General features: G+C 33.8%; 2 protein-coding genes and 1 long non-coding RNA gene across 3 annotated transcripts; 1 reads left to right on the top strand and 2 right to left on the bottom strand.

The window, feature by feature from the left end:
- Nucleotides 1-844: 844 nt before the first annotated feature.
- LOC109128493 (uncharacterized) lies at nucleotides 845-1972 on the bottom strand. Its single transcript, XR_002034922.2, has 2 exons — nucleotides 1746-1972; nucleotides 845-1271 (listed from the first exon to the last, which is right to left on the bottom strand). It is a non-coding gene; the product is annotated as an uncharacterized LOC109128493 (long non-coding RNA).
- A 2984-nt stretch (nucleotides 1973-4956) lies between these two features.
- Nucleotides 4957-6525, top strand: LOC104734197 (L-type lectin-domain containing receptor kinase IV.2). The gene has a single exon (XM_010453725.2). It carries the CDS (start codon nucleotides 5249-5251, stop codon nucleotides 6311-6313), a length of 1065 nt encoding a protein of 354 aa, XP_010452027.1. The 5' UTR covers nucleotides 4957-5248; the 3' UTR covers nucleotides 6314-6525.
- Nucleotides 6526-6859: 334 nt separating this feature from the next.
- LOC104734195 (protein FRIABLE 1) lies at nucleotides 6860-10415 on the bottom strand. The gene is made up of 8 exons (XM_087481512.1): nucleotides 9400-10415; nucleotides 8840-8909; nucleotides 8668-8738; nucleotides 8495-8583; nucleotides 8274-8406; nucleotides 7957-8189; nucleotides 7389-7865; nucleotides 6860-7312 (listed from the first exon to the last, which is right to left on the bottom strand). The coding sequence occupies exons 1-8, from the start codon at nucleotides 9940-9942 to the stop codon at nucleotides 7057-7059; spliced, it is 1872 nt and encodes a 623-aa protein (XP_087337638.1). The 5' UTR covers nucleotides 9943-10415; the 3' UTR covers nucleotides 6860-7056.
- Nucleotides 10416-14843: the final 4428 nt, after the last annotated feature.

The raw sequence follows: 14843 nt of genomic DNA, 5'->3' as shown, positions 1-14843 counted from the left end.
AGATGTTTCTGAATCTGACGGTATTAATTTTTCTTTTTTTGGTCAATGATTTTGGATATAGCAAACATTTTCTCAATTAATCCCTATTTGTATATTGTTTTTTGCCGATTATGCCGATTAAACAATTTTTAAAAATGTTTTTGATGTTGTTCGTTTGGTGGGCGCAGTCATTTTAGCATTTTTTTTTGTTTTTTAGCTTCTTTTTTTTTTGGCAAACAAACCTCGTATATTAAGTTATTGGAGTCATCTCTCTTCAAGAGAACGCCAATTAGATACCGACTAGCTTACATGGAAAAAACAGAAATCGTATGCAATAACTTAAGTTTATCTGCACGGATATTATCCTCTCGAGTAATGTATCTAATATTAAAGTTAGCAACCTGAAATGAATAAAGTTTTTCAATTCTAACGAAAAGGTATATTAGACGTCATCGGAGATCAGAACAATCCGTTGCGAATTTTATTCATTTCAGGTTCGATATCCAAGTTCGATATTCGCATCGGAGATCAGAAATATCCAAGTTCGATATTTCGCAAGTTTCTTCTAGCTTCCTTTTTTTGGTGTGCTTTTGGTTATTTGTAAGTTTTTTAAGTTTTAATATTGAACTTTTTTTCTGGTTATTTTTTATCGCGTTTTTGTAAATTTTTTCTTTATGCGGGAGGATCTCGCGCTGCTAAGGTGCTGTTCCTCTAAAATTGTTTACGTGCTTCGACTAACGTGAACTACGAGTTTGTTACTTTTTAGTTGATTTTGATGTGTTTTGTGTTAGTTTTAGAATGTTTGTGTTGCGTTATGTTTTACAATGGTTACATGTTGTTTGTTTTGTTTTAGAATGTGTTCGAGTTTTGTTACTTGTTTAGTGTTATGCTATTTTCAGCATTTGTCGGCTACGTTGGCCCCTAATCATACATCTAACACACACACACACACACACAAATATTACTAGCCCTATACATACATCATTTACTATTCATCCACACCCTATACATACATCTAATAGTAATCCTATACATCCATCTAAGAGTAAAAAAGTAAATACCCTATGCGTATCATCTATACACATACGTCATTCATTCTCATCCTTACCCTATACATACATCCCCTACATCTAATTATTACAAACATACGTCATTCATTCTCATTTATATCCTAACATACATCTATACATAGAGATTTAATTTAGTCTCTCCTGCACCAATTAAGCCGGATGATAAAAACCATAGACGACGACTTACACAGACGAATCAAGCTTCTCTCGTTTCACCGCCATCTGCAACGAATGTGTCAATTTCCGTTGCAATCAATTTTAACTATTTTTCTATACAAATAAACCAAAAAAATAGATAGAACAAATACATCTAATTGTAACCCCCCAACAGGTTCCTCATCAATAAAAAAAACTAACAATCGTTCTACTATCATAACGTATATGTTTTTTCCTTGGGCAGAACAGAGGCGAGATTTATATCGAAATTTCTACTAATTTTCAACACATGCATACAACCATTACGAAGACAACAACATTCAAGCCCTCAACTTATGAACATATTATTTTTCAAAAAAAAAAAAAACTTATGAACATTTTACTTATCACCCACCCATATATATATACGAGCATATATATATATATATTTTTTTAAACATGGTCATTTGAAATTTTCCAAAACTATACTCTGAACTAAGCTGAAGAAGAGTATATATTTAGTTTAACAGAGAAAATAAAATGATCGGACTAGAACCGTACCTTCTACTGTGATGATGCCTCTATGACTATGCTTGTCTCTCTCTCTGAGGATGTGAGAACTACTATAAAAGGTTTTGACTTGAACGTAAGCGGAAGAAAAGAATTAGGGAATGCAAAAAAAAAAAAAAGACAGAGTTATTACTCGTTTTAAGAAAAGAATTGTGAACTTTGAACGAGAAGATGAGTGAAGTAGTGAGTTATATTTATAGAGGTCCATCCACACTTATAAAAAGAAAAAGAAAAAGAAAAATCAAGTTATTGTATTTCACAACGGTAACAATTGTTTCAAACGTTCGTATTTTTTCTTCTGCTATCCAACGTTCGACTGTCAAATCTTAAGTGACAGATTAATAAGAAATTTTTTTATAATTAAAAACTGTAATCTTACGCGCATTTTAGACGCGTTCTCTTTCTCTCTGTCTAATTATCACCTCAGGCGCGTGAAGAGATAAACTTGTTTCTAAACGGTCAAATTTACTTTTAGAGTCATATTTAAAATAAAAAAAATGTACCTATCAAAGTATTAATAATATACAGTAATTACTAATTACTCGATGGCCTGAATTTGTTGCATAATGGGCCTCATAAAAGCCCGTATCTACATAAATTTTAAGCCCGTAGCAACTTTTCTGAACAAATCAAATTTCAAAAACAAAAATAAAAAAAAAAACTTTTCTGAACAAATCGGATTGAAGCAGAAAGAAATCAAACTTAAAAATAAATAAAAAAATTAACCCTACAAAACAAATTCAAATTAAATTATTTCATTTGTTTTTTGTAATTTTTGATAGAATTAAAACCAAATACTAGTAATCCCAAAAATAAAAATGCGTTAAATTAACAAAGTTTTGGAGAACTAAAAATTTATACTAGTACTTGTAATAATTTTCGTGGTCGGTATAGATATATTATGGATTTGATTAAATATGTGGAAGACATACAACAGCAAGAGTCAGACAGAGCATTAATGGTCCATGGTTTAAAACCATTTACTAGTTGAACGCACCAAGTGTCAGCGAGTACTTTTGTCACTCTTGAAATTAATGCTCCCCCCCCCCCCCCCCCCCCCCCCAATTTATTTCTTGAGGGGTATTGATGATATTGAGTTAAGTCTCTCTCGTTTTTTTTTTAATACTTGTGGTATCATTTTATTTAACTGGACTATTCATTTGCCCAATTGCCCGGAACAACGCATTTAATTATGTCCCAACAATATTAACCCAAAAATCAGATAAATATAGTGCAAAAATAATCACCTAAAATATTTAAAGGTTGCATTCTAACCATTTTGCCACTTTAATATATTTGATTAATTCTAAAACCTCTAGTATTTATATATTAATATGTACAACTTTCATTTTTAAAAATAGAATTTAGAAAGAGATTGAGAAGATGGACAATTAGAAGAAGAAACTTAGTTCATCTCAAATTCTCAGTCAAAACAATTAGTATAAGAATGATATGAGAAAAAAAAAAAAACAACAAACTCGTGTGTTATGTGTTTGGCCAGTGAGAAGCATCGATGGTCAATACACTAATTCCTGATTATTGAATGAAATTGAGTTTGGTTTACTTAATTTCGGATTGAATTCGGGTATTCGAACCGATTTGAACCCAAATCTGATTCGAACCCAGATCCGACCCGAATACTAAAAAATATCCGAATAAGTTCTAGAACTCCTTTACCGAAATACCCGAACCCAAACGGGTACCCAAATGCCGAGGGTTATTCGTTTCAGTATGCATACGTAAACTAGAAGAATAACTCGTCTATAACTTGCAAAATATCACCAAAACTGACAAAAGCTCTATATAGACTATAGTAGTAAATTTAAAAAAAAAAGAGTATCTCTCCACAAAATAATACTATATACAACAGTAGAATCAACTCGCAAGGAGTTCATGCATCTCTTAAACATCATCAATTATGAACTCGCAAAAGTTTTTTTTTTTTTTTATATATATCAAAAGTTAAACGAACGAATAACAGTATAGCACGTAGATTTTATTGAAAATTCTTAAGCATTCCATAGAAAGAATTGTCACTAAAACTCATAAACATATAGTCGTGATTACTAATTTTCATGAATTAACTAATATGTGATGCACAGATTTAATTCATTTCATTTTTTCTTGTGACGATGCTAATAGTGATTATGAAACATTGATTTCCTTCCTCCTCCACTCACATATTATTGTACTTATTTAATTATTAGGCTGCATGTGACAATATGTGGATATATAGTTTAAAATAAACCATAGTTTTCAATAATTACTAATATTTTAGCATTAAGACACCGAATAACATATACAGTAGTTGGAAAAATCTAGAATTGTTTCTGAGCAGAGAATGTAAAGAAACTTTAAAAAAAAAAAAAAGACACTGTAAAATAAGATAAACAAGATGCTGCCAAAGGAGAAGGTTCTTTTAGAGTTGAAGTCGCTCTCTTTCAACCTTGCAAGAGAGGTTCCACTAACTGTGGTTTACTGGTTATATAGATTCGTCCTATGCAGCATATTTGATAACGAGTTCTTTTTATACTATGGTTTTAATCATTGTACCATTTCGCATTAAATGAAAAAAAAATACCGAAACTTTGCCTATGCGAGCATTTTGAACTCAACGACGGACAAAGCCACTAGCATGTTGTTATATTTATGGGCATTTCATTTTATCTTTTTTGTTCTTTAAATTCTTAATTTTGAACCTATAAAGCATTTTGAAATAAATAAATTCGGTAACATAAACATAATCAATGGTTGTCATTCTTAATTTTGAACTTATAAAGCATTTTGAAATAAATAAATTCGGTAACATAAACATAATCAATGGTTGTCCACTAATTAACCCACTAAAATAATAAGAGAGGATACGAGATCCTTTTTTAGATTCCATCTTCTTCTTTCCGCCAACAATTTCACCTTAATTATCTTAAACCCCACATTTTTTCTATTTCCTTTTTTCAATGGACAATAAATCTGATTTCTTTTGCACTATCCAAAATAAAAAAGGTTATGACCTAATCTTATTGTAACATCATAATTCTCGAATACGATGTTTTGATTTAACAATTGTCTTTACACCTATTGATTAGATTTTAGTTTTTTTTTTAAAATAGAGAGAGTGGGGCTAAAATGTCACAATCTAGAACATGGGGGCTACGAAAGAGAGAAGATAAAAGAAGTGGGTATAAGAACAGAGATCGCATTAATTGAGTTTTTATTTTTTTTAGTTTTTTACCTTACTCAGCAAACCACTGAGAGTGTGTTTGAGAGCGAATCAAGGTTCCTCCAAAGAAGATGACTTTAATTCTTATTTAATTCCCTTCTCCTCCTCTTCAACCAAAATCCACACACTTCAATTAAAAATAAAAACCCTAAATTCTTGAAAACTGGAACTCATTCAAGAATCCTAAATATTCCATCTAGAAAGAAGAAGAAGAAGAAGAAACACAGAGAGCTCCTTCACTTTGATTTCTTGAAGCTCAATCCCAATTTCAGCTATGGCGGTGCTCAAAACCCTAGGTTTTCTGTTCGTTTTATGCTGCTTCGAGATTTACCAAACAATGGCTGCTGCAGATGCAAATCCCTCGTTTTTGTTTAATGGGTTTGTGAAATCTCCAAGCTTCGACGAGAACGTTGCTCTGTTTGGAGATTCGAAGCTTGTTGATGGCGGTCCATCGATTCAATTGACTGACTCAGTGAGTCGAAGTGAAGGGCGAGTCGTTTACAAGCAACCCATCAGACTGTTTCAAGGTAAAGAGAGAAACTTTTCCGGATCATTCTCGACTAGTTTCTCGTTTTTGATGGCTAATGAGATTGGTGCTGTCCTGGCTTTCGTAATGGTTCCAACTGGTTTGGATCTTAGGTCGTTTGGTAGAAAGGGTAATAACAGTAGTTCATCTGGTCTAGGGTTCTTATTGCAACACAAGGTTGTTGCTGTTGCGTTTGGTATCTCCAAGAAAGGGAATCGTGTAGGGATCTTAGTTGGTAAACCTGAATCTGGTAAAATTAGAAAGTTATCATCTTTAGGTGACCAATTCAATGGAGAGAAGAAATTGAATTGTTGGATTGATTATGAGGCGAGTTCAAAGAGAATAGAGGTTCGTGTGAGTCTATCTACTGCCTTGAAGCCGATCGATCCATTTGTCTCTTACTCAGTAGACTTGGCTAAGATATGGAGAGATGGGAAGTTCGTGGTTGGTTTAACCTCTGCAAACGGGAACTCTTCTAGGCCACATTATCTCCATTCATGGAGCTTTAAACTGAGACATCCTTCGATGAGGATTCACTCACAGCCGCTTGATCCAGATGAAGTTTCCAAGACTGTTAAGGAGGGGGAGAAGACGGTGGAAGTTAAGGGTAAAAGCAGATGTATATGGAGAATGCTTGGTGCATTGGTTTTAGGTGCGGTTTGTGGAACTTTAGGAGCGATGTTAGCGTTATACCTTTGGACGATATGCGGTAATAGGCAGTCAATGGCGATAGTTCCTGAGGAATGTGCTAATGAAAAATCTGATATCGTTGTGATGAAAACAGATGCTGCTGAAGAAGAAGGGAAGAAGTAGTATCAGTATGATAAAGAGTTTGGTGGTCTTTTTTTAGAATGTTGTTTTTGTCTTTGTTGTTTGTAATGTAAATTCTGGTGTCCTTCTCCATCTTCTTCTGTTTGTTTTTTTTGTTAGTTGCAGAATTGGTGAGATAAGTTTTCACATGTTAGAATCTTACAATATATGTATTAATTAAAAAATCTTGATTAATGTTAAATTGTCTTCTTCTTCTTCTTTGTTTTCTTACTCATTTGAGGACACAAAAGGAGACGTGAAGGTATTGAAGTAGGAGAGAGTTTGTTCCAAAAAAGAAAGCAAAGGGATTCTCGTGAATTCTACAAAATGCATTTATAATCAGTTGCCACTTTCAGACATCTTTCTCTGTGTCTTTTCTCTGTCTTGACCGATAAGAAAGTGAGAGGAGAGTAACAGTGGAATGTGTAGTGTCTCCCGTGGTCCCCTTCCTCTCAATCTAGAGATTCATCATTGCTGTAAGCAGATTTCGAATTTAATTTTTCGAAGTCATTGCTTCTAATTAAGTGGGTTAAAATGAATGTACTCATGTTTGTATAAGCAATGATTCGTATTTGGTAGCTGAGTTTACAAATCTTGCTTATATTTCTCTCTAATTTCCTACTACAGTTAGAATACTTAAATAAAAAAACCCTAATCTACAATTGAACAGAAAAGAAAAATCAAAACTTGTGTGTTCCCGTTGTGCATGTGCGTATAATGCAATGAATAAAAATCGTTCTACCCTTTTATCTCAGAGATTGTGCTCGTATACTTGGTCTTTCAAACCGGTTAAGGCCGGTTTGCTCCTCAGACGTATCGCACAAGCAACCTGGAAGAGGGTTAGCATAGAAATTCTCCTCCAACTTTGGGCCTGCCTTTCCTGGCCGCCTAAGATACGGTGCTCCTACTCTATTCTGATGCAGTTTCTTAACCTTCGACGAGAAATCTTTCCACGATATAAGTCCCGCATCGAGCCTATCAATCAATCTCACGAACCTGTGCCTGAAAAACCCACCCTAAAATGTCAGTCTTAAGTACGGAAAAGGGTTTCTTTTCACGCAAGTTAGATATACCGTACCTATCGGGATTGATCGTTTTTCTAAACTCTTCGAATCTCCGGTGACCCTGAACCGCTTTCGCCATGTTTCCATCATAAGTATAAGCAAAAACATCGCTTTCGAGTGCTAAATTGTAATCAAGAGCAGCTAATCTGTTCTGGTAAGGTTTAATAGTCGAAAGCTCTTCCTCGGTGGCCAATGTAGAGTGAAAGAAAACGTTTGGGAACTCTTCGTGGAATGCAGTCATACTCTTCTGGCCGTAGATCTTTCCTGCGACAATGTAGATCTTCGTTGTCGAAGGAAACCCCATTGCCTTGAGGAACACAGCAGCTTCACGCGGCGTCATAGGGCAATTACCTTCAAGACGCCGTTCTGTACCATTGATTACTTTTTCTTTCCAGTGCGGAATACTATACCTCATCTTCTCAAGATCAACCGATTCTTCATGGGATAGACTGTGGTTGCATCCGGTAAATGCCAACATGTCTTTCTCATACCTATAAGGCAAAAGGCAAAACTCGATTAATAGATGATTCTCAGCTTCATTCATTAGAAAGAGAGAGAGGGAGTAATAGTGGTAACTCTTACCGCAAGTGAAGAGCAAGGTAGGGTTCGTTGTTTTCTCTAAGTCTTGAAGAGAGAACATTGCTTAGATTCTCTATTTCTTCAGAGTAACGAAGAGCTTCATAGTTTGCGTGACATCTAAGCCGCTGGATCGAAGGAGGTGGACTGTTGTTCGCTAGCCGAGAATCAGTGTGATTGAATACAATCACCTTATGCTTCTTCAGTAACTTGGCGATTGAGTTTCTGTAATAACTCGACTACCAGCAATAAAAACCATTACAGAGTTAGTTAAAATTGCTTAATAACCTAAAGAGAAAACAGAGAAGTTGACAAAGGTTTACCTTGGACCAGGACACAGGATTCTTTTCAAGAGGCTTAATGGAAGCAAATTCTTGAGGTAAATACTCGACAATTTGGACATCTTGTGCTAGTGCTTTGATGAAATGTTTCCAGTCAAAAATGTCCTTAAACGTGCTGAGAAGAGGATGGATACAGAGCTTGATTAGTTTATGATATGATGTTGAACTGATGATATGATGATGAATTGATGATGGTGGTTTACCTAGGATCACTCCAGAAAGATGAATGGTCAAGAAACGGAAGAACAAGAGTTGCGTTCATGATTTTAGCTATAGCGACCATATCACATATCTGTAAAGAAGAAATAAATTGAGGATACGAGAAAATCTAATCGTAAGCTGGAAACATAAAGCAGAAAAAGAAAGAGAAACTTACACCAGTTCTCATCTGATTCAAACCCCCATTGGCGTGAACAAGAAGGTACCCATTAGTTTTCTTGATTGGTTCTAAACCAAAAAAAAAAAAAAAAAACCCGATTATTAGGTCTAAAGTTTCTCTTGTTTTCTTTTATCCCCGGGAATTGAAGAGAAGAATTGAGGAAACTTACTTTGGTTCTTAGGACGAGCCATGCATTTCTGATAGTTCCCAGTCTCTGGTTGATTCCAAATCTCTGGGATCTATTGGGGAACAAAGCAAAATTAGTTCACAAAATGAAACGAGACACATGATTAATGATGAATAAGCCCAATGGGCCAACGTACACTAGTTAATCTTTAAAAGCTAAAGTTGATTTAGCTAGTGTAAAAGTAGTAGTATTGGATTAGTTTATTAAAACAACAACTAAAAATAAACCAAGTCAACTGCTAGAAAATTCAATGACGAATGGAGCAGACCCACGATGACTTCGTATTTTGTTAAAAATATATTATTTTAAAAAATTCTTTAACGAACTTTAGAAAAATCCTTCTACGAAAAACTAATCCACTGATAAATAAAGAAAATATATATATTCTTTTAATTTAGATTCACCTCCGAATTTTTGTCGACACGAACAGAATCGTAAACATGGGTTCTGTTTTTTTTTTTTTGTTTTTTCCGGGAAAACAAAAAAAACGCGGAAATAAAAACTTTATTTTCTTGACTCTGTTTGATGAAATATGAACTTACCGATCTTGTTTTTGGAAGGAGGACTTGGAAAGAACTGGATGATTCTTCTTCTCTAATGATCTTCTCAATCGTTGGTCTGGGATGTATAGAAACGATGAACTCATGTTTGTCCACGTGTCTTTGCCGTCGTCCGGAGATAGCAACGATGAGGAAGAAAGTGAATACAAGGATGGACAATAGAATTAGAATCAAACGGCCAAGATTTGTCGCCGATCTCATGTTACGACCAATCCCAGCCGTCCATTGAGATTTGTTCTCAACCATAAGCATCCACACGAGCCTGAATTTACGGAGAGACAAGAACCCGACGACGTAATTGTGGTGGGAACCACTTGGACAACACGACGACGACAACGATCCTCCTCCGCCGCAGCTTGTGGCGGTTTCTTCCTCTTCTGGGATGTAAACGACTGCGTTTCCTCCTACTCCGACGGTGCAATGATCTTCTTGTGAATCAGCTACGCGCCGTCTTGTTGTTGTTGTTGTTGGCGCCGCCGGTAATTGGCTGCTGCTCGAAGGGTTCACCGGAACGCCGACTGACATGTGGCCACCGGGAAAAAAACAGGGGAATTTTTTAACAATGAATGAAAAAAAAAAATGATATTTAGGAATCAAATGATGTAATCTCTCTCTCTCTATTGTTTCTTCGTCTCTCTCTCTCTCACCCTTAAATATAACTTAGCGTGATCTCAGGCCGAGCAGACAAAAACAATCTCTCTCGTTTTTTTTTTTTTTTTTCCTCTCTCTCTTTGCTTCTCCAAATATATTTTGGGTCGAATATATATATATGAGCTCTAAAGCTAAAAAGTCGTTTTAATTTTGTCTAATACAAAAGTCGTTTTATTTTTGTTTGTCGAATATAAAAGTCTTTTTATGCTTCTTTGTTATTTGGAGTTTTCTATAATTCATATGTAAAACTGTCCTTATACAACTACGAAACTTGCTACTAAAGTTCCTAGAAAAAACCTTCACAATTTATTTGTCGATTCTTTTTTTCTTTTTTCTAGTTGTATATTAAGGTTACATCTCTCAATGAGGTAGCTCATTTATTGTTAATGGAACCTTTATATTTTGACAAATTTTATTCTGAATAAATTTCTTTTGATGAAAAAAAAAACATCTCTAAATAAGTAAATAATTTTTATCTACTTGAAAAATGTTTTTTCTAAAAGTATCAAAATAGTGTATTTATTTGTTTTGGTTGATAACGTCTCGAGATGTAAATGATAATTACAGATATTTATTTAATATCATCTATATTTTAATGATATTGGATTGGTTAATAATAATATTCGTTGTATTTGCCAAACTAGACACGTAGAATTTAGATAGCAATAAATTTGCATACTTGTGATTTGTTGATTATTAAATTTGAGATTTCTTACTGTTTTAGATTTCGTTTTATTTTTTAATTAAATATGCATAAGTCAATTGTTTGCACGTCGGCTAAATATAAATATAGTTTGTTTTGTACAATATAACAAACAGTTTTCATTATAAGTGAAATCTCTTTATTTGATAGATATCTAGATTTAGTTAAAGATAATTATTGCGATAACCTAGATAAGATCATTATATTAATATTTTGTATATAACTATACAAGTAAACCACCGTACCATAAAAACAAAAGAATCTTACTATTATTTCCATTCATAACTACTCTTCTTCTTCTGTTGGATTCAGTAAACCGTACTTCTTCTTCTGTTGGATTCAGTAAACCGTATTTAGATATACTAAACCTACTGAAAATTTTGTACTCTGTATAAAACAGAAACGAGTAGTAGTTGTAATGTATTTTTACTGTTTAATGTGTAAATCTAAACAGCACTCAGTTTATATATCCATAAACGGGTTAAATTGGAGTGTTCAAAGGCCTTCCAAATTAAGTATGGATTTTAAATTCATCAGATTGTGAAATATTTATGTCAACGATCTTTTTTTAGGTTGAAGTGTTTTATTAACCAATACTGTGACTCACTAGAGTAGCTTACGTAGAGACTGACCAATTCCATTAATAAAACTATACATTAAAATAGCAAGTGTGTTTATGATGCAGTAAATTATCCTTATTTCTTAATGTCAGAATTCTAGAAAAAGGACCAGTTTAAATAAGATCAGTAGCTTTACTAGCTAGTTAGTTTTGTTACTTTATTCAACAATTAGTTAAGTTAGCCCGTCACACTACTTATCACGCATTTATCTTTTCCTTTCTAAGAACATAGTAGAAAAACTAATACGCTAGAGAGATTAGGTTACGTGTAGCTAATAATTAAACAGTTAATGTTTCTTTTCGTATACAGATCATACGGTTCCATATTATATAGTGACATTAATAAATCATAATCCGTTTGTCTTATAAGAAAAAATGAACGTTGTCATATTTATTCCCTTGAAGGAAAATCGCTTGAAAAAAAAAATAAATAAAAAAATAAAAAAAACCCTTGAAATGGTGCAGAAAATTAAAAAGATGAAGAAAGAAGATTATGGCAAATATACATGTGAAAACAATATAAGGTACAATGATGGCCTTTATGTAAGTTCTGAGTATTAAAAGCGAAAAGGCCTTTAGGATAAATTCGAACGTTCCTCGATTTCCCAAATTGCTTTGTCCTCTTCCTACGTCCCTTTTCTCTTATTAGATCTTTGATTCATAATTTAATTTCATATGATGCCCATACCGAATAACATTCAAATACTACTATACAAAAACTAAATGGACTAGTATACGATTTATTCCGTTTTTCATAGAGCTTTTTTTTTACAAGAGATCATAAGAACTGTATATTTGTTATACCCTCCAACTATGTGCGAACTAAACAGGGGACGTGGCAATTCCAAGATTCTCAATAACAAATAGACACGTCTGTAGAAGACTGACTTGTTTATTATACGTTTAATTAAAAATATATACAACCCACTTACTTTTGTAACCGTTGGAGTTCCATCAAGTTACATAAAAAATAATTATTATGATCAGTTGAACCTTTTGAGATAGTAGTACTGTAGTAGTATCAATATGGGATTACTTATTGAGATAGTAGTAGTATCAATATGGGATTACTTATTGAGATAGTAGTAGTATCACAGTTTTTGATTACTTATTTTACTTCTCAGTTCGAATTATAATTCTATTGCTAATTTGCTAAACGGTATAAATCATGGCTAGCTCAGATGCGTTTTGTGTCTAAAAGTTTAGACCTATATTAGAAAATAACTGATATATATATATATATATATATATATATATATATATATAGAATTTCGAACTCAAGTGATGGAAATCAACTAGTCATCTTCATGTACTTTGTAAAATAGACACATCTTTTTTTTTCTGATCACCACAAAACTTAAATAGCTGTTGCGTATATGTTTCATATACTAACACGAGCCCCAGCTTAAATTTGACGTGAATTATGAAAATAATTATACAATGTGGCTAAAATCCTTGACGTGTATTCTCATGAATATCCTAAATATAAAAAGACGTCACTACAACAAATATGTACATTGATAGCAGACGGATATAGCTCATTTTCCGTCACTGCTATGAAAGATGAGATTTTTTTTCGCTTACTTTTTAATAGCATCTTATTAACGCTATGATAGGAAAATTATGTAGCGGGAAACAAAAGTGACTTTTGTCCGCCAATACTTAGTGAAATTATTCACTTAATCGCCAAATAAAAAAAAACCCAAAAACTCGACACACTCTCTCTCTCTCTCTCGTTACAACCTAAGCTCAACCTAAGAAGATTTCTTCTTCTAAATTCTCTGTGTGTGCTCAAATTCTTCTAAATTTCTTATCAATTCTTCAGTTTTATCGCCGTTTGTGAAAAGCCCCAATTTCGCCGTTTGTGAAAAGCCCCAATTTCGCCCTAAATCTCCATATCCATCGCAATTGATAGCTCGAATCCATTTTTGAGGCATGTCTTTCTTCTTCCTCCTAATTTCGTTATTTGTTTCGATTATTTGTGATTTCAAACAGCTTTTGATTTCGATAAGGGTCAGATTTAGTTATCTGTTTTGTTAGGGTTCGATTTATCTAGATTTATTTCGTTATCTGTTTTTTAGGGTTCGATTATTTACAGATTTTGAGAATGTGGAGTTTCGAATCCATCTGTTTTGTTAGGGTTCGATTATTTACAGATTTGACTCAAAAATAGCTTTTGGATTTGAGTATTTGCGCCTTCATAAACTGAACGATTTTTTTTTTTTCCCAAGTGTTGGTGATTGAAATGTTGGGGAACTGAAGCTTCTCATTTCTCTGTACTCACACAACAGGTTAGTATCACTCAACCAATAGTTAAACATTATTATTACACACGAATATTGGTGATTGCTATGTTTTGTCCTTTGAGTCTGATTCGTATAAATAGTGATTAGATTAGTGAGATTTTACACAGTTAGATATTGGTTTAAGAGCATCTGTATGTGTCTGAAGTAGTGCAGTATTGTCTGAATTGTTGCTTAATGTGAGCTTTGTATAATATGTATCTCTATTTTATCTATAAAGGTTAAAATTTATATTATAACATATAATGTTGGACAAGGCATGGGTGCATCTATGCAGGTAAGGAATTATATTTCATAATTAGGTTTTATTTTGGGTTTGGATACTTTAAGATGTTCTTTTAGTTATGATTTTTTTCTTTAATTATCCATTGAAGAGCTGATCCTGGTTATAAAAGTGGAGCTTGGAAATTTGTAAGGGATGTGTCTGCGGCTTTAGGTGACATAGAAATGATAATATGTCCTTGTAAAGACTGTCGTAATGTAGTACGACAGTTAAACAGTGTTGTGGTTGAGCATCTTGTAATAAGAGGGATGGATGAGGCATACAAGGTGCATAGTGATTGGTATCATCATGGAGATGTGAAGTCAGTAGATGAATTTCAAAGTAAACCAACTCAGTGGAATGAGGAAGTTTTTGAGTTATATAAAGCTGCTGAATTTTTTGATCAAGAGTTGGCTTTTAGAGGTGACTTAGCTGACCAACCTGTGGGCGACTTAAGTGAGATTGCAGAGGGTGAGGACCAACAAGAGGATGAGTTCCTTGCAAAGATCCGGGATGCTGAAACCCCACTATACCCTAGCTGTTCAAACCACAGCAAGTTATCGGCTATTGTGACTTTGTTTAGGATTAAGACACATAATGGCTGGTCGGATAAGAGCTTCAATGAACTGCTTCAGACATTGCCAAGCATGTTGCCAGATGGTAATGTCTTTCACACATCATTGTATGATGTCAAGAAATTTTTAAAGAGCTTTCATATGGGATATGAAAAGATCGACGCATGTGTTAATGATTGCTGCCTCTTCAGAAAGAAGTTAAAGAAGCTTGATAAATGTCCCAAATGTAATGCTTCACGGTGGAAGACTAATAAGCGGACTAATGAGGTAAAGAAAGGTGTCCCACAGAAAGTATTAAGATATTTTCCAATTA

Source organism: Camelina sativa, chromosome 13, assembly GCF_030686135.1.
Source record: "Camelina sativa cultivar CO46 ecotype springtype chromosome 13, ASM3068613v1".
NCBI lineage: Eukaryota > Viridiplantae > Streptophyta > Magnoliopsida > Brassicales > Brassicaceae > Camelina > Camelina sativa.
This window is presented reverse-complemented; position numbering and strand designations above follow the sequence as displayed.